Source organism: Piliocolobus tephrosceles, chromosome X (genome assembly GCF_002776525.5).
Source record: "Piliocolobus tephrosceles isolate RC106 chromosome X, ASM277652v3, whole genome shotgun sequence".
NCBI lineage: Eukaryota > Metazoa > Chordata > Mammalia > Primates > Cercopithecidae > Piliocolobus > Piliocolobus tephrosceles.
In genome coordinates, this window is record NC_045455.1 from 91,502,095 (window position 1) to 91,521,520 (window position 19,426).

At 38.9% G+C, this 19,426-nt stretch overlaps 1 protein-coding gene across 2 annotated transcripts in view; it reads left to right on the forward strand.

Moving 5' to 3' along the window:
- MIPEP (mitochondrial intermediate peptidase) overlaps window positions 1-19,426 on the forward strand; it is a 152,327-nt gene that overhangs the window by 72,773 nt on the left and 60,128 nt on the right. Inside the window, exons 15-17 of one of the 2 annotated variants that reach the window (XM_026454225.1) lie at window positions 4,775-4,849; window positions 7,965-8,084; window positions 15,261-15,565. In XM_026454225.1, coding sequence (XP_026310010.1) covers window positions 4,775-4,849; window positions 7,965-8,084; window positions 15,261-15,278 — 213 coding nt within the window. In that variant the 3' untranslated portion in view covers window positions 15,279-15,565. Of the gene's footprint in view, window positions 1-4,774; window positions 4,850-7,964; window positions 8,085-15,260; window positions 15,566-19,426 lie in introns of those variants that run through there. The other variant, XM_026454224.1, reaches the window with a different exon arrangement.

The window sequence follows — 19,426 nt, forward strand, 5'->3', positions numbered from 1 at the left end:
GCTCTCCAGTCCTGACGTTTCTTGCATAGTTGTTCTTTACCATAATTAGCTAACATAAACATTCTTGATTTATAGCATTCTTAGTATGCTGGTCGGAACTTCTTAATTTTTAATAAGTATGTCGTGTCCATATCCTCAGAAGAATTGAGAAATGACATGTCAGTGTTGAGATAGGAGAGTTAAAGGTCGGTGGAAGGGAGTATTTTCTGCCTTGGAAATTATGGAAATTGAAATAGTATCTGGTGAAACATGCAGCTGATAATATGGTGAACGTTACTTCTAATGCCTCCAAGTTTGGTAAATTTTCCCGTTCAATATAATGAACATCATCATGATATTCAAGGCTTAGGTGTTCTAAATGCATTTTCATTTATACATAGTTGCTCATTACCTGTCAGCTTAGATACGTTAATTCTGTTTCTTTAAGTGTAGCAGATGTGAGACTCTTGTGTTTAGGAGACAATCATATTAAACATCTGTGCTGCCCTGTAGACTTAATTGCTTTTGGAATTACAGCAAAATTGAATTACAGTCAACCTTCTGTATCTGTGGGTTCCGCATCTGTGGATTCAGCCAACAGCAGATCGAAATGATTTGGGGGCCGGACACAGTGGCTCTTGCCTGTACTCTTAGCTCCTCGAGGTCTTGGCTGAGGTGGGAGGACCTTTGAGCCCAGGAGTTCGAGGACGCAGTGGGTTATGATTGTGCCACTGAGCTCCAGCCTGAGCAACACAGTGAGACCCTACTTCTGAGAGAGATAGGTATATTTTTTTTATATATATATATATATATATATACACATAAATGTGTATTTATATGTATATATATTGGGGGAAGAAAAATGGATGGTTGTGTCTTTAAACATGTACAGACTTTTTTTCTTGTCATTATTTTCTAAAACAAACACTATAACAACTATTGACACACATGAGGTGATTTCAAGGATACAGGAGGATGTGCATAGGTTGTATGCAAATACCATATCATTTCCCAGCAGGCAGTTGCGCAGCTACAGATCTTGGTATCCTTAGGGGGTCCCAGAACCAGTTCCCCCACGTATATATACCAGGGAACACTGTAATTCAGTATTGGTTATCATGGCCGCGACTGGCAAAGCAATATTTACAGAAGAAAATCTTGACCAGGAAACATTTTTAAGTTTCAGTTTTAATTTTGAGACATTGTTTATTTTTAAAAAATAACTTTACATATAACTTTAAAAGAAAATCAGTTTGTATGGTATTTATTTTTTCAAATGTGTTATTTTTTGAAAAGCAAGTATTTTCTAACAGAATAAGCATTTAACTTCATTTCAATTAATACATTTATTCCAGTTGACTAACAATCAAACTAGGTTTTTTAAAAAAGAACATTTACTTTTTTGTAAAAAGCACACACAGTGTAAGTGTATTTTTTATTTGTGATTTGATGAGTTAATGATTCTGTCCTCTGAACTATTCTACTAGGATTGTACTTATTCTCTACTTACGTGTCTCTTTACAAGTGAATGTTCTTTGTATTACAATATATAGTAGACACTGAATATATAATTGCAGTACTTAACTTTTTATTTTGAAATAGTTATAGATTCACAGAAAGTTGCAAAAACAAAAATGCAGACAGGTCCTATGTCCCTTTTACTCAGTTTTCTCAGTGGTAGCATGTTTTGTTTTTTTCTAAACACGTATATATATATATTTTTAGAGGCAGCGTCTGGTTATACGTATATATATATATTTTTAGAGGCAGCGTCTGGTTATACGTATATATATATATATTTTTAGAGGCAGTGTCTGGTTTGCTGGTAGGGAAGAAAGCCTCATGACAGTGAGCGAGGGAGGGGGAGAGCGAGGCGCGACCAACTGCCCATGCCGTCATGGTCTGGAACTCAGTTTCCAGGGTTTCTCTGGGGTCCCTTTGGCCAACAGAGGGTCTGTTCAGTCGGTTAGGGGCTCAGAATTTTTATTTTATTTCTCAGGGTGGAGATGGGACCCGGCGTGGCTCAGCTTCCCAGCTTCTTCAATGGGGACCTCCTTTCCGTCCTCTGCTGGCTTCTGCCTTCTGCCAACAGCGCTGTTCTTTCCTACGCTTTGCATGTGCTGTTTCTTCTGCCTGAAATGCTGCTTTCCCCTTCCCACCCATCTTTCTTTTGTCTAGTTAACACCTATTCATTCTGCAAATCTCACTCGTACGTCCATCAAGCCTTTCAAGGCCACAGCTCACGTATCGTCCTACAGGCCTTTTCTTCCCGGCCCGGTTTCCGGTTAGTAACTGGGGAATTGGTGCTTATGTGGAGAACGCTAGCTGAGAAGTTTTGGGGGCAGACGCCCGCTGTTGCCCACTGTTTGTGCCCCTTGTGCCTAATACAGTGCTTGCTTACATGGTCTTCATGCGTGTTAGTTAAGTGAGGAAATACTGTCACAGCTCGTAGTCTTCATGCGTGTTAGTTAAGTGAGCCTCTGGCTGTGTGACTCTGGTACTGAGCAACTTAGAGAAAAGCAAGCTTAGCAGTGGCCCGTGATTGTTTAAGTGTGTAGCGAACGAAGTCCAGGCCCCACCATAATTCGAATCCAGCCTTAGGAATGTGGCTTCAGTCCCCAAACAAGCAGGAAGGTCAGGTTTTCTAGCCTCAAAGTTTAACTGTAAACCAATTTTTTCTTACAGTTATCTTGGCCTCCGCACTAGAATAAGCTCAAGACAATGTAGCCTGAGAGGTTAGAAGCAGGATGGAGTCAGTCATGTTAGACTTCTCTTATTACTTACAATTCTGCAAAGGTGGTTTCAGTGTCATCCTTCCACATATACTTTTTTTTTTTTTTTTTTTTTGAGACGGAGTCTCGCTCTGTCGCCCAGGCTGGAGTGCAGTGGCCGGATCTCAGCTCACTGCAAGCTCCGCCTCCCGGGTTTACACATTCTCCTGCCTCAGCCTCCCGAGTAGCTGGGACTACAGGCGCCGCCACCTCGCCCGGCTAGTTTTTTGTATTTTTTAGTAGAGACGGGGTTTCACCGTATTAGCCAGGATGATCTCGATCTCCTGACCTCGTGATCCGCCCATCTCGGCCTCCCAAAGTGCTGGGATTACAGGCGTGAGCCACCGCGCCCGGCCTTTTTTTTTTGTAAAAATTATTAAAACTTGGTGAAGCACGAAAGATCTTTTAAATGTAGCATAAATCCTGTCCACGACATAAAATAAAGATACAACGTAAAGTTTAAAGAAGTGTGAGCCAGGCGCAGTGGCTCAAGCCTGTAATCCCAGCACTTTGGGAGGCTGAGACGGGCGGATCACGAGGTCAGGAGATCGAGACCATCCTGGCTAACACGGTGAAACCCCGCCTCTACTAAAAATACAAAAAACTAGCCGGGCGAGGTGGCGGCGCCTGTAGTCCCAGCTCCTCGGGAGGCTGAGGCAGGAGAATGGCGGGAACCCAGGAGGCGGAGCTTGCAGTGAGCTGAGATCCGGCCACTGCACTCCAGCCTGGGCGACAGAGCGAGACTCTGTCTCAAAAAAAAAAAAAAAAAAAAAAGTGTGAACATTTTGACGCAATCTGTTGGTGGATATGACTTAACTAAATCCTGACTTTTAAAACTCCTGTTTGAGGAAATATTATTTGATACAAGATGAGTGCCCCTGGTGTTAGAAAGCCCCAGGCCTGCGACCTGTACCAGAATTCACACCATGTAGCTTACTCCCATCTGTGTCTCAGCGCGTTACAAAAAAATTGTCTTTTCTGCCTAGTTTACTTCGCTTGCTGCCAAATGGAAAGAGAACAAGGCTGTAGGTTTGTCATCTGAGCAGTCAGCAGATTCTGTCTTTTGCTTAAGAAGCCATTTCCTAGCAGTTCTTCTGTTAGTTCATTCCTTCACCAATCTGTCCTGAGTGTCTGCCGGCTCCAGGCACTGGGAGTAGACTCCTACAAAGCAGTGGCTAGTTTCCGCTTCCAGCAGACAGCCCACATTCTCATTCACAGGTGGTTAATTTATACGACCATACCACTGAGTAACTTACCATTGGTCTTTATATAATGTGTTTCTCTTTAGAGGGGCCTTTAGCTTAATTGGGTTGTAAATCAATATCTTTATTTAATAAACATAAGTATGAATTATTTTAAAGTAGAGTAAGATTGAGCAAAGTTCTTGTTCAACTACATTATTAATTTATTTCTAAGAGGATCTGTATGTTACGGGGTTAGGCCTAATTCATCTCAAAAAGAAAGTCTTAAATCACACAGGGACATGAAGTGTCCAAACTCTACAGTTCTTTTAGGTTGGAAAAGAAAATAATCTGCAGTTCATTATTATGACTATTTGTTAGGATGTCAGTTTAGCTTTAACACTGGCTGACACCATGAATTACCATTATTTCTTGACATTTTCATCTTTTAGTCCTATTGTCAGTTATTATATGCACTTGAGTCAAGAGAGTGTTTGAACAGGCACTCACTGATAGCAAAGGAACAGAAAACATATTCCCTTTGAGGTTTTAAATACATTTTTAAAGATCGGCGCTAAGTCTTAGTTCCACATAATCCTGTATTTTCATGTACAAACCCTTATTTGACAATTACCACTTTTTGAAATTAAACAGAATGTCTTTATTCATGTTGTCTTGCCAACTAAAATATTTAAAGTTATTATTTTTAAACTATAATGAAATTCTATTACTCATTTTACATTTTATGTTGTTTTTAAATTTCCTGACTCGTAAGTATTGTGTACATAGTGCAGTGACTTATTAAGCAGTTTATTCACAAATGTATTCTTTTGTTTTATCAAGCCACTGCCAAAAACTATGGTGTCTCGTCTTTGTGAATCTAAAAAGGTTTGTGCTGCGGCTGATATGCAACTTCAGGTATGTATGTATCTTTGTTCTGAAGTTTTCCGGAGTCATTATCCCAAATACATATCTAACTTTAAATTCTTGCCAATGATACCTATTTATTATAATAATTATGCTTCTAAAACATCTTTCATCTGAGTTCAAAGAACTTGACCAAAATTGACTCATTTAATCCTCACACTGCCCTTATGAAGTAGGCATTGAATAAAATTATTTCCTGGCCAGGCACGGTGGCTCACACCTGTAATCCCAGCACTTTGGGAGGCCGAGGTGGGTGGATCGCGAGGTCAGGAGTTCGAGACCAGCCTGACCAACACTGTGAAACCCCGTCTCTACTAAAAATACAAAAATTAGCTGGGCATGGTGGTGCATGCTTGTAATCCCAGCTACTCAGGAGGCTGAGGCAGGAGAATTGCTTGAACCTGGGAGGTGGAGGTTGCCGTGAGCCGAGATCTTGCCACTGCACTCCAGCCTAGGCAACAGAGCAAGACTCTGTCTCAAAAAAAAAAAAGACTGTTTCCCATTTTCAGTTGGGAAAAAATGAAAGCTTAGAAAAATTACATGACTTCTTCTAAATCACACATTTTACCAGCTAAATTAAGGCTCAAACTTAATTTTATATATATATGTATGTATGTTTATTCATTCTGTATCTTTTAAAAATTTTTGCCTTTTTAGGTTTGAAGTTTAGATAGTAATTGCTGTTAGTTTTAGATAATATTCAAAACCAACTTCCCAGGTTTCGAGATGAAGACTAGAAAACGTTCATGAACCATCTGGATGCCAGGTCTGCATGACACCAGATGTGTATGTAGATGTTTGTAATGACTGAGATTGTTTATAGAAGTCTCACTCCTCTTCAGATCTTGAGAGTTATGTAAACACCCTAAACACCCATCTTTCATCTTAGGCAATATTCACTTTATGATGATTCAGTTACCTGTTTAACAAAGTAACCACTATTTAATTGCTTTATGGTTTTGTAAAATTCAGTCCCTAGAAGGTAATGAATGTGCTCTGTTTTTCTGTACCTTGAAACATGAAATACATGTTTCAATGAAGGAAATTTATTATATAGACAAAACCATGAATCTATATTTGCTTTACCTTATTCAGTATCTATTCATATCAATATAATTTTTAAAGGATTTCTGAATTATTTTTAAAATTAACATTACTTGACTGGCAAAAGTCTTGATTTGCTGGTATCTTTAGTAGAAGGCCTGGCTTTTAAAAGTCTGTTTTGTGGCTTTCTTCTTGAAATATTGTTCTAATAATTTTCTTTTAAAATGGAAAACCAACCTTTCCCTACTCCTCCCTCCAAAAACAATAGCCCCCTAGAGACAGAGAGAGACAAAGTCCTGGTAGAGGAGCTGCCAGGGTTCAGCTTTTATATTACACTTGGACAGTGGAGACAGACAAAGGTAGAAAGGAAGTGAATTGTCTCAACTTTCCGTGGGGACATAAACAGTGTTTTTAAAACTGCATTTTTTAAAATTACTGTTTTAAAAATAGGCTCTTTATTTTTGCGTGGCTTAGTAAGTTTCTTGGTCCCAGGAATGCATGACTCCCTGGGTGGGTAGATAGGCTCATCTCTTTGGAATTGTTTAGTTTATCAGCAAATAAACATAAAAATAATGCACATTTAACTTATTTTACTCTGTTTTCATATTTAATTTATTTTTGCTCTGTTTTTATAATTCCAAAAAGTTACCCCATGTTTATATCATTTGTAAAAGGCATAATTGAAGAAATGAAACTTCTGAATTCTGATTTATTTATACATTGGGGCAAAATAACACCTCAGTTGAGGTTAGAATGTAAGAGTTTCAGTTCCTGATAATTTACTCTGTTAGAATATAGGTAAGGCATTGAGTAATTTTGGTCTCTCTGATTATCTTTATGCATTGTTACTTATTATAAAATGTAGAATTGAAAGAGCTATATTTAGCTATATATTTAGATTACCAGTTAGAAGAAAGCAATATTTATATTTAGGAAATGTCTGTATTTTTCTAGGGAAGGTTTAAACTTAACTTTATAATTTAGAACCATAATTCTATATCTGGATGCAGCCAGAAGCTAGAGATCATTTAAATTTTTTCTTTTAACCAAACTAATCCTCACTTCTTTCAAGTCAACAGCTGCACATTCTCTGCAAATCCCATTTCTGAATCACAAAGATACATATCAGAAGCATAATTGCATGTCAAAATTTGTCCTTTAAAATAAAGCATTTTCTACTTGCCTGCATGAAGTCAAATATTCAAGTCAGTGTTCAGAAACAATATTTGAGTCAAATGTTGAGGTGAAAAAATGCTTTATGTTTATTTTAGATTTCTTTGCACAATTTAGTTTTGAGTACTTTGTAAACAGCAGATTCCATGTCCAAACTCTCCTTAATGCTCTCTTCTCCCACTGTGTTTCAATGGCCTGTATCCTCTACTCAGAGGAGAGCGCTGCTTTTCCCCTGGTCATCTAGCGGAGCCCTCCCTATACAGCAGCTGCTTCCTTTGTACTTCCTGACACCAGGTGTGGGAGTCTAGTTCCAACCTCTCCAACAGCTGCATCAGAATTCTTCGATACATCTCTACTCACCAGATGCTGCGTTGCTATTTCTTTCTCTACTCCCACCACACCTATTTAATTTTCTTTTACCTTTCATCACAAAACTAGAATTCTGACCATTTCATTTCTCTCATTTAAGATATATCAGGATTCCAGGAGGAAACCAAACAGAATTTGTTAGATCCAGCGGGTCAAAAGTTGTAACTGGTTTTGTACATTTCTGTCTACATGTATTTTGGCAAAATTCCCATGTCACATATTTAATTTGCCACATTGTACATAAAGAGTATCTTATGGGTATGGTTCAAAATTCTTTAATATTTATGAAATATTTATTAAAATATTTACATTAAATATTAAAATATTTATTCCTTTTAATCTTTAGTATGGTCTTAAATGTGGTATGAAATACATTTCAAACCATATACGTTTATTTTTGTGACTGTTTTAAACTGTGATTGGTAACTGTTGTTCTGGTGCACTTATAGCATCTTTGGTCTACCACATCTTGATGTGAGGATGGATGACCAAAACTAAGTACATGTTTTTATCTATCTAGGTCTTTTATGCCACTCTGGATCAAATCTACCATGGGAAGCATCCCCTGAGGAATTCAACCACAGACATTCTCAAGGAAACACAAGAGAAATTCTATGGCCTACCATACGTTCCAAATACTGTGAGTCCAGCATTTGGCTTCTGTTGTGTGTTCTGAGTGGTTCTGCTAGTACTTCTGTAGCTTGTGATTACCTTCCCCTTTGGAGAACTTGAAATCCGTACATTTATGTTGAGGCTTCACATGGCGCAAATGCTGGAAATTGCCTGGCTTATTTAATATTTCCAAATACCCATATATATGTTCTTATTTTCTGCCCTCTAGCAGTGTTTTTCTACCTTTCTGGAAATGTGGGGGTTAAAAAGGCCACTGGAGTTGGTCTATATTCTTCTTTTTAGTTATTTTTCTATAATGTGAAAAATAGTGATGAATGTGATTACCAATCCTGAATCATTATCATTGCTAAGAGAATTAACGTGTATTGAGTATCTTACATTGTACCAGGAATTATAATAGGTGCTTTACATATCTTATCTTCTTGGGCACCTTGTCAGGAGAGAGAGCAGGAGTAATGTTACCCTTTTTTGGATTCTAGGCGCCAGACTCTATTTTATTCCTTTGGGAAAAGATCTCTGATTTAGCTCTCAAAATAACCGTATGCATTAAATAATATCCTAGTATTTGGAGCTCATTTGGAGGCACATACACACAATTATGTCCTGTCTGAGATCGTCTAGGTAGTTAAGTGATTGTGTTGGGGTTCAAAACAAACAGGCTTTTTTCATCACTCAAAGGCTCCTCCTGTAAGGAGCAGCTGAACACCGTGACTCCTAGTGCCGTTAACATGTGATTCTCGGTGCGGTTATGTGACTGACTTCACGTCACCCAGGCCTTTCTCAGGTGCAGGTGATAGAAACGCAGCTCACACGGACTTAAACAGAAAAGGGAATTTATTGAGTCTTATAACTGAAAGGTGCAGGGGCATGGGGTGTTTCAAGTAAGTTGGATTTAGGTCTCCCACAATATTGTTAGAAATGTTTCTCGCTCTTTCCACTTCTCAGCTCTGTGTTTTTCTGGTTCCTTTCATTCTCTGGCAGTCTCCCCAGACCAGATGGTTTGATAACTACCAGTAGGTTCAGGTTTATGTCCTTCTAGCCTAGTTGGTCTAACAGGAAGAGAGCTAACTTGAAAGTGTTTTGTAAACTATAAAAAGCAGAATATTGGATAGCAGAATTCGTTGTGCTAAGAGGTTAAGTTAATCAGTAAACTACAACTGTCCACTAAATCTTCAGTTCCTAATGTTCAAATATGCATGGGAAAAGATCATGTTTACCAGACAAGTGAATCAACAGGGTATTTTATCTTCATAATACCTCTTGTCATTAGTTTTCGATTGGCTTAGAACCTTAATTATCTGCTACAGGTATATAATGTCAGTCATACTAACTATTTTTAATCTTACCTGTAATTTACTGTTCTAATACTTTCTACTGCCGAGCTCTTGATTAACTGTATTAGTGAAAATTTATAGTGATAAGCATAATCTAACTATTTATTCATGGAATAAATAATAGCAATTGCCTAGATTTTACTAGCATTTTTGAGTTCACAGAGCATTGCCTGATTCACCTGCTTTTGGGCTTGTATGTTTTTGTTCTCATCTTATACTCTTTGTGGATATGAGTTCAACTTCATGACCAGTAAGTAGTAAAGTCCTAGGAAGACTAACATTAGGAAAACTGGGATGCTTGCCAAAGCTGCAAAACTTCAATTTGACTGAGTTGCTTGCCCTCTGCCCTTTTTTATCATAGGTCTTGTAATAAAGTCACTATGTCTCTCTTTAAAAGAAAACTCAACTTCCTTACCATCCAGATTTCTTCTCTGTAATCATTCAACATACTAAGATGAAGTATTAGTGGCAAGCAAATTCTGAATCAACAATCCATGAATCACTTAATTTGAAAGGAAGAGTGATGCTAAGTCCATGTGCCTTGTCCTATTTCCTTTTGAGAAAATAGAAAGATGTATCTCTTTACTGGGATTAGCTCCACAATTCATTTTCGGTAGCCATCGCCTGCTCTTTGTGTAAACTGTTTTAAGAGGTCTTTAAAAGAAGCATAGCTATGTTTAGAGAAAAAAAAAAAAAACATTATTTTAAGGCTTGCCTTTTAAAAAAAGTGTCTGAGAGTTTGTTTAGATTTGTACAAATAGCCTACTCTTCCTACTTAGAAACTTCTGCATTTCTTCATTTGTTTGTCAGTTCATTCATCAAACATATATAACATTCCCAAGAGCAGGTTGGTGGACTTGACCACTCAGGATTCAGATAAAGCTGCAGGAATGAAGACAGTCTAACACTGGCGTGGGGATGCACAGATAGCAGTGGAACAGGAGCAAGAGCCCAAAGGCAGACTCAGCAAATTAATAGACTCTTGAATATAGGTTGAGTGACACTGTAGATCATTGGGTGAAGGAGGAACAATTTTTTTAAATGGTGTTGTAGTGATTGATCATCTATATGGAAAAAAAATGGACCTCTGTATCACACTGCACACAAAAAATAGAGTTAAAGACCAAGATGTGGAAAGTAAAGCTTTAAATTTTAGAAGATAATACAAAAGAATTTTTTCTTTTTGATAGTGTTTCTGTTGTTGTTTTGAGATAGCGTCTTGCTCTGACTCCTAGGCTAGAGTGCAATGGCGCAATATTGGCTCACTGCAACCTCTGCCTCCTGGGTTCAAGCAATTCTCCTTCCTCAGCCTCCTGAGTAGCTGGGATTACAGGTGTGTGCCACCACACCCGGCTAATTTTTGTATTTTTAGTAGAGACAGGGTTTCACCATGTTGGCCAGGCTGGTCTCGAACTCCCGACCTCAGATAATCCACCTGCCTTGGCCTCCCAAGGCTGAGGATTACAGGCATGAGCCACTGTGCCTGGCCTTGATGGTGTTTTTTATACCCACTCTGAATATCTTACATTTTATACAGATGCTTCTTAACTTACTACGCGGTTAAGTCCCAGTAACCCATTGTAAGTTGAAACTATCATAAGTCAAAAATACGGTTAATACCCCTGCACTGCTGAATGTCATAGCTTAGCCTAGCCTACCTTAAATGTGCTCAGAATGCTTATATTAGCCTACAGTTGGGCAAACTCATCTAACACAAAGTCTATTTCATAATTAAGTGTTGAATATCTCACGTAATTTATTGAATACTGTACTGAAAGTGAAAAACAAAATGGTTGTCAGGCGCCCAAAGTACATTTTCTACTGAATGCGTATTGCTTTCACACCATTGTGGAGTAGAAAAATCGTAAAGTTAAAAAATCTTAAGTAAGTTGGGGATCTTCTATATACAATGGAAAAGCCATTAAACATAAAGCAAAAGACTGACAAATTCAATATTTAAACTTAGAAAACACGTAGCATAAAACTTTACTCCCCCCCCCGCCTTTAGATGGAGTCTTGCTTTGTTGCCCAGGCTGGAGTGCAATGGTACAGTCTCAGCTCACTGCAACCTTCGCCTCCTGGGTTCAAGCAATTCTCTCACCTCAGCCTCCTGAGTAGCTGGGATTAAAAGCGCCCGCCACCATGCCTGGCTAATTTTTTAGTAGAGACGGGGTTTCACCATGTTGGCCAGGCTGGTCTTGAACTCCTGACCTCAAGTGATCTGCCCACTTCAGCCTCCCAAAGTGCTAGGATCACAGGTGTGAGCCACCGTGCCCGTCCATTGGAAAAATATATATTTTAAAATTACTTTGAGCAAAAGACATGGATATGCAAAAAATGACATAAAATAACTTAAATATTAACAGGGAATACACATTAAAACCACATTACAATACTCCTAAAATATTTTACTATCACTTGTTTGGCAAAAAATAAAACAATTGACAGTACCAGATGTTGGCAAGGATGTGGAGTCACAGGAACTCTTATATGCTGCAGGTAGGAGAGCAAATTGGTATAACCACTTTGCAAAACAGATCTGTGAAATCTGAATATGGACTACCCTGGGACCCAGCCATTCAATTCCTAATATAACCTAGAAAAAAAATATTGTACTTTCTCTACCGGGTGTACTTTTCTGCACCAGGCATGAAAAATAGGAGGGTTTATAACAGCACTGTTTGTAAGTAGTTAAAAAAAAAAGGTGAGGGGGAGGATTCTGGGAAGAACCCAAGTGATGGTCATCAGAGAAATGGATAAACAATTGGTTCATACAGCTGGAATACTGTTCAGCTTTGGAAATTGAGGGCCACAGTTGATGAGCTTAGCAAGCATAAGGTAAAATGAAATAAATGAATACCAGATGAATCAAACCAGTGCATTTATATAAAGTTCAGAGTGATGCAAAACTAAGCAGTACAATGTCAAATACATATGTGATTAGACTATAAAGAAAAGTGAGGGAATTACGAGCACAGAATTCATAGGAGTGGGTTCACAGGAGTCTTGGAAATATTTTCTTAAACTGATTGGTGGGTACATGGTTGATGATTTTGTCATTCTTTCTACTAATAGTGGACGTATAGTCTTGGTAGATAGAAAACACTTCCAAGGATTAAAAGGTGATTTGGGCTACAAGGTATGGGGTATGCCAAGAACAATGGACCTTGGCAAAGCTACTGGTGGCTCAAACTAGGACGGTGACTGTGGGGAGTGGAAGATTGAAACAGACCTGAGAACAGTGCAGAAGTCATAATCAGTGCAGCGGTGGTGACTGGATGTATGGGTTGGGATGATGAGCAAGATCCACGGGAATGGGACGACCGCAAGGCTTTCAACTTCCATATTGGATAGAAGGTGACTTTGTAGCGTCTTCCCATGCAGGCCAAAGAGTGACAATGTCCCCTTGTAAACTTGTCTCCAGAAATTGTTTCTCTGAAATGAATCCTTTTATTCCCCCAAATTAAACAATGAGAAAAGGAAAATATAAGCAACAAAGAGTATTTATAATGCTTATAGAGTTGATAAAAATATAGGTACATAATCTGATATAAACTTTTAGACAGTGATTTTGCATATGTCTATATTAGCACTTCTTTAAGTGCATTAGTAACTCATCTTGGGAATAAAGTGTCGCATTAATTATCTTTGGTCAATACTTTTTTTTATTATACTTTAAGTTCTAGGGTACATGTGCACAACGTGCAGGTTTGTTACATACGTATACATGTGCTATGTTGGTGTGCTGCACGCATTAACTCGTCATTTACATTAGGTATATCTCCTAATGCTATCCCTCACTGGTTTAAACAACATCGAGCTGGCTTCTCTACTGAGGAACCACTTGGAGTCTGTGATATGCTAACAAACATTATGAGTCTCTGTCCTCAAATGTATTAACCCTGGAAGTCATCATGGATAATTTCTAGGCACTAGCTTTTGTAGGTCATACTTTGGAAAATTGCATTTACATGACTGTAACTATTTAATAGGGCAGTTCCACAGATACTCCATGTTAAATAATGATGCTTTCTGTACAAGTCAATAAGTAGCCTTCTAGTGTTGGCAATTTATTGATATTTGTGTGCATGCTGAGTCACTCTGTATAAAGTATAGGCTAATTTGTACTTACTTGCTATTCCATCTAACAGTAGTTTGATGCTGGAAATCCAAAAGTTTCTACTTATTTGTGAATAGAGGGCAATAGTACAACATATACCAACAGACTCGCCTTCTGCTGTTACCACCACTTCTCTTCCATTTAGAGAACAGTGTTGTGTTGTTGTGTTTTTTATATTCATGACTGTCTCTTCTCAGAATATTTTCCCTAAGTGATTGTATATCTCTCCTATTTTTAATTCAGAAAATAGAAAATGTATATTTTAATTTTTGTAGCATTGTAGGTTTGTAATTTTACCTTTTCACCTTCCTCTCTGGCACACTTGAGATACAGTTGTGTCCGGGAAGCTCTGGGATGAAACTTCTAGCCTTTGATCCTCTGACTCTGTTCTAATGTGTATTTTTCAAGTACAAAACATGAACAGTGGACTCTAGGTTTTGAAGCTCTGTTAAAGATGCAGTTGTACTTGAGTGTTTTGACCGAATGTGGTAGGCTTGTGGGTTTGGGTGGTGAAGCTGTGTCTCCAGCACAGCCGTTCTCAGAGTGACAGCGTTCTCTGAATAAACCTTGCCACCAGTGAGCCTCCTTTTTGCTCTTTAGCAACCTCAAATTGAAAACAGAATAAGAAAGTTCTGAGCCCTGTAAGTATTGACGTGAAAATATAATAATACGTCTAAGAAAATTGTCTTTCTTCACAACTCACAATTTAAAATTCACCATCTTGATGGCATAAAAGTTGTTCAAAGCTAGAATGAAAAAGTTATTTTAGGAAAGCAGTTACTGGGACGCAAGGATATGTTGATATTTGGTCCTTCTGGTTAGACACCAACAAAGAATATGGAAAGAAGACATGTTTCTTGTGAATAGGATTCACTTCATGTTTAGGGTTTTATTTTTGCATCCAGCAACAAACTGGCATATTATAGTGGCACTGTGTTAGCGTTTGTTAAAAATTATCCTAGGCTGGGCTCAGTGGCTCACACCTGTAATCCAAGCACTTTGGGAGGCCGAGGTGGGCAGATCATAAGGTCAGGAGATCCAGACCATCCTGGCTAATACGGTGAAACCCCATCTCTACTTAACATACAAAAAATTAGACGGGTGTGGTGGCTGGTGCCTGTAGTCCTAGCTACTCAGGAGGCTGAGGCAGGAAAACGGCGTGAACCCAGGGGGTGAAGCTTGCAGTGAGCCCAGATCGCACCACTGCACTCCAGTCTGGGTGGCAGAGTGAGACTCCGTCTCAAAACAAAAAAACAAAACAAAAAAAACTTAATCTAATTTGCCTGGGTGCGGTGGCTCGTGCCTGTATTCCTAGCACTTTGGGAGGCCAAGGTGGGCGGATTGCCTGAGCTTAGGAGTTTGAAACCAGCCTGGGCAACATGGTGAAACCCTGTCTCTACTAAAATACAAAAAAAAAAAAAAATTAGCTGGGTGTGGTGGCACGTGCCTGTAGTCTCAGCTACCGGGGAGGCTGAGGCAGGAGAATCGTTTGAACCTGGGAGGTGGCAGTTGCACTGAGCCGAAATCACACCACTGCACTCCAGCTTGGGCGACAGAGCAAGACTCTGTCTCAAAAAAAAAAAAAACAGAAAAAAATTCTAATGTACCCTAGAGAGGGGATGAGGGATGTATTAGATGTATTAATCCATTCTTACATTGCTACAAATAAATACCTGAGACTGGGTAATGTATAAGGAAAAGAGGTTTAATTTGCTCATGGTTTTTGCAGGCTGTACAGGAAGCATAGCACTGGCATCTGCTCAGCTTCTGGGAAAGCCTCAGGAAATTTACAGTCATGGCAGAAGGCAAAGGGAGAGAGTGATGTCTCACATGATGGCAGCAGGAGCAAGAGAGAGGGGGTAGGTGCCACATTTCAACAACCAGGTCTTACAAGAACTCGCTATTGTGCTGACAGCACCAACAGGGATGGTGTTAAACCATGAGGATTCGCCCCAGTGATCCAATCGCCTCCTACCAGGCCCTACCTCCAGCGTTGTGGATTACAATTTGACATGAGATTTGGGCCTAGACACAATTCTAGACTATCTCAGGGGATTTATATAATCTCTGCACATTGGTTACCTCTCCATCTTTTTGAGTAGGTGTGTGCTGCAGGCTTACTGGGGACATAATCAGATACACCTGATTTGCTGCAGTATACCCAAGATGTGTTAGTTGAGAAAGGCTGCTGCTACTGGAGACTGGTTTCTGTTCAGACTAATTTCTATTAAGTCTAATTATGTAGAAGTGATATATATTTCGTATTAAGTGTAATTTTCTATCTGTAGCAAACTGTTTTTAGAAAAAAACTGCCAAAAATTGTGCTGAATTTAGCCAGACACACCAAAGAGCAAACACACTTTTGTTTTTTAGCATAAAGAAAACGATTTCAAATCCCAATGAAAATAGTTGTACAGTAATTTGCTTTTTGTATTTGTATTGTAATAGATAATTATAAATTTTTAATAATTGAGATAATGTATGTTATGTGTTATATTTTTATTAAGTGCCTACTGCATGCTACCACATGGTCTAAGCAGTGGATATAACAGTAAATAAAGCAGACCAGAATCCTTGCTCTCATGGAGCCTGTATTTGAAATAGCCTTTTAGATGTGTGTTTGCTAACCCATTCATCATTATGTCTGACTGTCCTGTCAAACATCTCATTATTAAGCAAAATAGTTCTCAAGCCTATCGAATTGCTTTGAGTTGTGAGCAGAGAGACTGAGCGTAGATGAAAAGACTGAGACATTCTGATGCATATACAACTCATACTAATGCTATATTGGGATCCTCATTTTTAATTTCCAGAGGGATGCTCCTTCCCCGAAACATTCATGAGAAAAAGGTACCTTTTGTGTTGTTGCATTCTTCCTCACCCCTGATGACGTGGCAGCCTACACCTATTTGTTGTGCATCAGCAAGCACTCCTGGAGGCTAAAGAAACAAGATGACAGGCAGAATAGAGGAGTGCTTTAGGGGTTCACGCAGCCAGCAGACAGACCTGGGTGTTTGGTGCTTGCTAGTTTGGGAGGTGGTGATAAAAGGGAAGGAGTGGGAATGACACCCAGTTTTAATAAAATGAGCCATCCGTGGAGGTGGGGATGATGTTCAGAAACACGGAGCACAGGAGGGGTGGTGGCTGCTTTATGCAGTGCGGAGTGCATAGGTGATGAGTTTCATTTGATGTGACCGTAGAATATCCAAGTGGAGATGAACAGTGTTGGGCCAGTGGGTCCACTGTCCAGGAGACAGAGCAGGGTGGGAGCTCTGCAGATTTGGGAGTCATTAGTCTAGTGAGGGTACTAACTGTGGGAATGGGCAGCAGGGAACAGGGAGAGTTTCTGTGTAGGATGAGGGGAAATCGAGGAGATTACCCAGAGGTGTGTCCATCAAAGGGCACAGACTGGGTCAGCCAGTGTGGTTGGCATGATGTTCTCATTGGAACAACCTTTTCGCAAGTACCAGCAAAACCCAAAATTTTAAACATCTTTTTATTTTCAGTTTCTACTGCTACAATCACAACAGTATAATGCTCTGCTCCTTTCTATTATTTTAGGGTTACACTGGCTGTATAGTCGCTTAAAACATCACTTATAGAACATTTGTTTTGGATGTGTGTTCTGAGTTCCCAAGTACCAGAATAATGAATGAACTCTTAGCGTATAACTTATATGTAATTTGAGGGCTTCCCATGTTAAAATTGCTTGATTTCTAGAGCAGATCCTTAAGCTGACACTGCTGTTACCACGATTATGTATGCAGAGGAAAGTAGCCACTGTGCCAGCTGGGAGATGGGGTGCAGCTAGTGGAGAACCCTATTGTTTACCTAGTGTGCTCATCCAGATTAACTTTCAAACATGCCTCTTAACCATGTGGAAAGATGAGAAGAGGGAGATGAAATCAGTATAATGGAAGAGGGCAGAGAGATTTTGAGAGTACTGTTAGATTTACTGTATGGAGTTTTTTTTTTTGTTTTTTTTAATAGTCCCAAAAAGAAAAATTTAAAACCTACCATGAGAAAATGGCATTGTTATACATAATTTCGGTGTTAATGCTTTAATACATTATTACTACTAGAGTTTCTTTTTTTGCTGTTCTCTCATTCCCTTGATAGTCAATTTTTGTTTGTTTGGTAGTTTTTGAGATGGAGTCTTGCTCTGTTGCCCAAGCTGGAGTGCAGTGGAGCAGTCCCAGCTCACTGCAGCCTCTGCCTCCTGGGTTCAAGCAATTCTTATGCCTTAGCCTCTCCAGTAGCTGGGATTACAGGCGTGCACCACCGCCCTGATAATTTTGTATTTTTGGTAGGTATGTGGTTTCACCATATTGGCCAGGCTGGTCTTGAACTCCTGGCCTCAAGTTATCCGCCCACCTCGGCCTCCCAAAGTGCTGGAATTACAGGTGTGACCCACTGCATCTGGCTGATAGTCAATTTTTAAGAGCTTCTTTGTTCAATATATAGAGCATATATGTATATATATATATACACACATACGCATATATAATATATGAAGATAGGTGACATTTAAATACTCAAGCATATTAAAAATTGTGTGTGTGTGTGTGTGTGTGTATATGAGACAGGGTCTTGCCCCATCACTTAGGCTAGAGTGCATTGACACAATTATGGCTCATTGCAGCCTTAACCTCAAGGCTCAAGTGAACCTCCTATCTCGGCTTCCCGGGTAGCTAGGACTACAGGGACTCATCACCACACCCCACTCCCAGCTTTTTTTTTTTTTTTTTTTGGTAGAAATGAGGTTTCAGTGTGTTTCACAGGCTAGTCTTAAACTGCTGGCCTCAAGTGGTCCTCCTGTCTCAGCTTCTCAAACGTTTTTATGTTACTAATTTTAACTGTGTATCTTAAAGCTGTTCATGGGTGACTTTATAATTTTATTTCAGTTGTTAATATGAAAGGGTATCACCACATATTTACCTCATGTAGCATCAGGTATGTAATGATTTTACTTTAAAACCTTTAATTTTAGAATAGTTGATAAGACACAAAGATAAGAAAATAATTATCCATTAAGTGGTTTCTATCTAGATTAAAATGTCAATCAGATTTTTCCCATTAGTTATTTTTAAACTAAGGCTGTTAAGTAACCGTGGTCATATGGGGAGTCCTTATATAGAAATCTTAGGGTTGCTTTAGACCTTGTTATTTTTATCTCACACTTGTTCAGATGTGTTGGTTGAAAGGATGGCCTAAGGGTCTTTTCTTAAATGTATAAGCAAATATATTGTCTATTAAACAATAGGACTGGAGCCCAGGAGGGTCACATGTTTACTACTCTCTCTCCAGAGAGTATTCAACTTAAACTATTTGGTAAAAATGCTTATTCTTCCTTTTTTTGTTTTTTTTTTTTTTTCACCCTGAGGAACAAGTTTCCTCCTATTCTTATGGCCCAGCTCTCCTGCAAATGGAAAATCTCTTCCATGAGGTGGAGTTAGTGCCTGAGCTGAGCTAGCTTGGAATATTTGATGTTGCTAAGCAAATGTTAGGTTAAAGAAAACAATACTTATTTTTGTTTTTCTCTTAAATATGAAGGAAGACCATATGGTGCATATCTAGAAACACCTAAGTGGTTAATTGCATGTTAAATTTCTTTCCTCTTTGCCTGCATAAACAACTGAAAAAATATTTACTTTCTGTGTCATGCTAGGTTTATTTATGACTTTGTAACTAAAACACAGAAGTGTTATAAATTGAAACTTTAATCTCATGATTGACTCATTTTCTAAAAATTTATATGGTTTCAGTTTGTAGGACAGCTGCGGCTCTAGATTTCAGTGACTTAAAACATGAGGAAATTATGACTACCCAGGTTGTTTTTTTCATATGGTCCTTTGAGCCAAATCACAACTTTCATATTTGTCTTGGTTTTCGTGA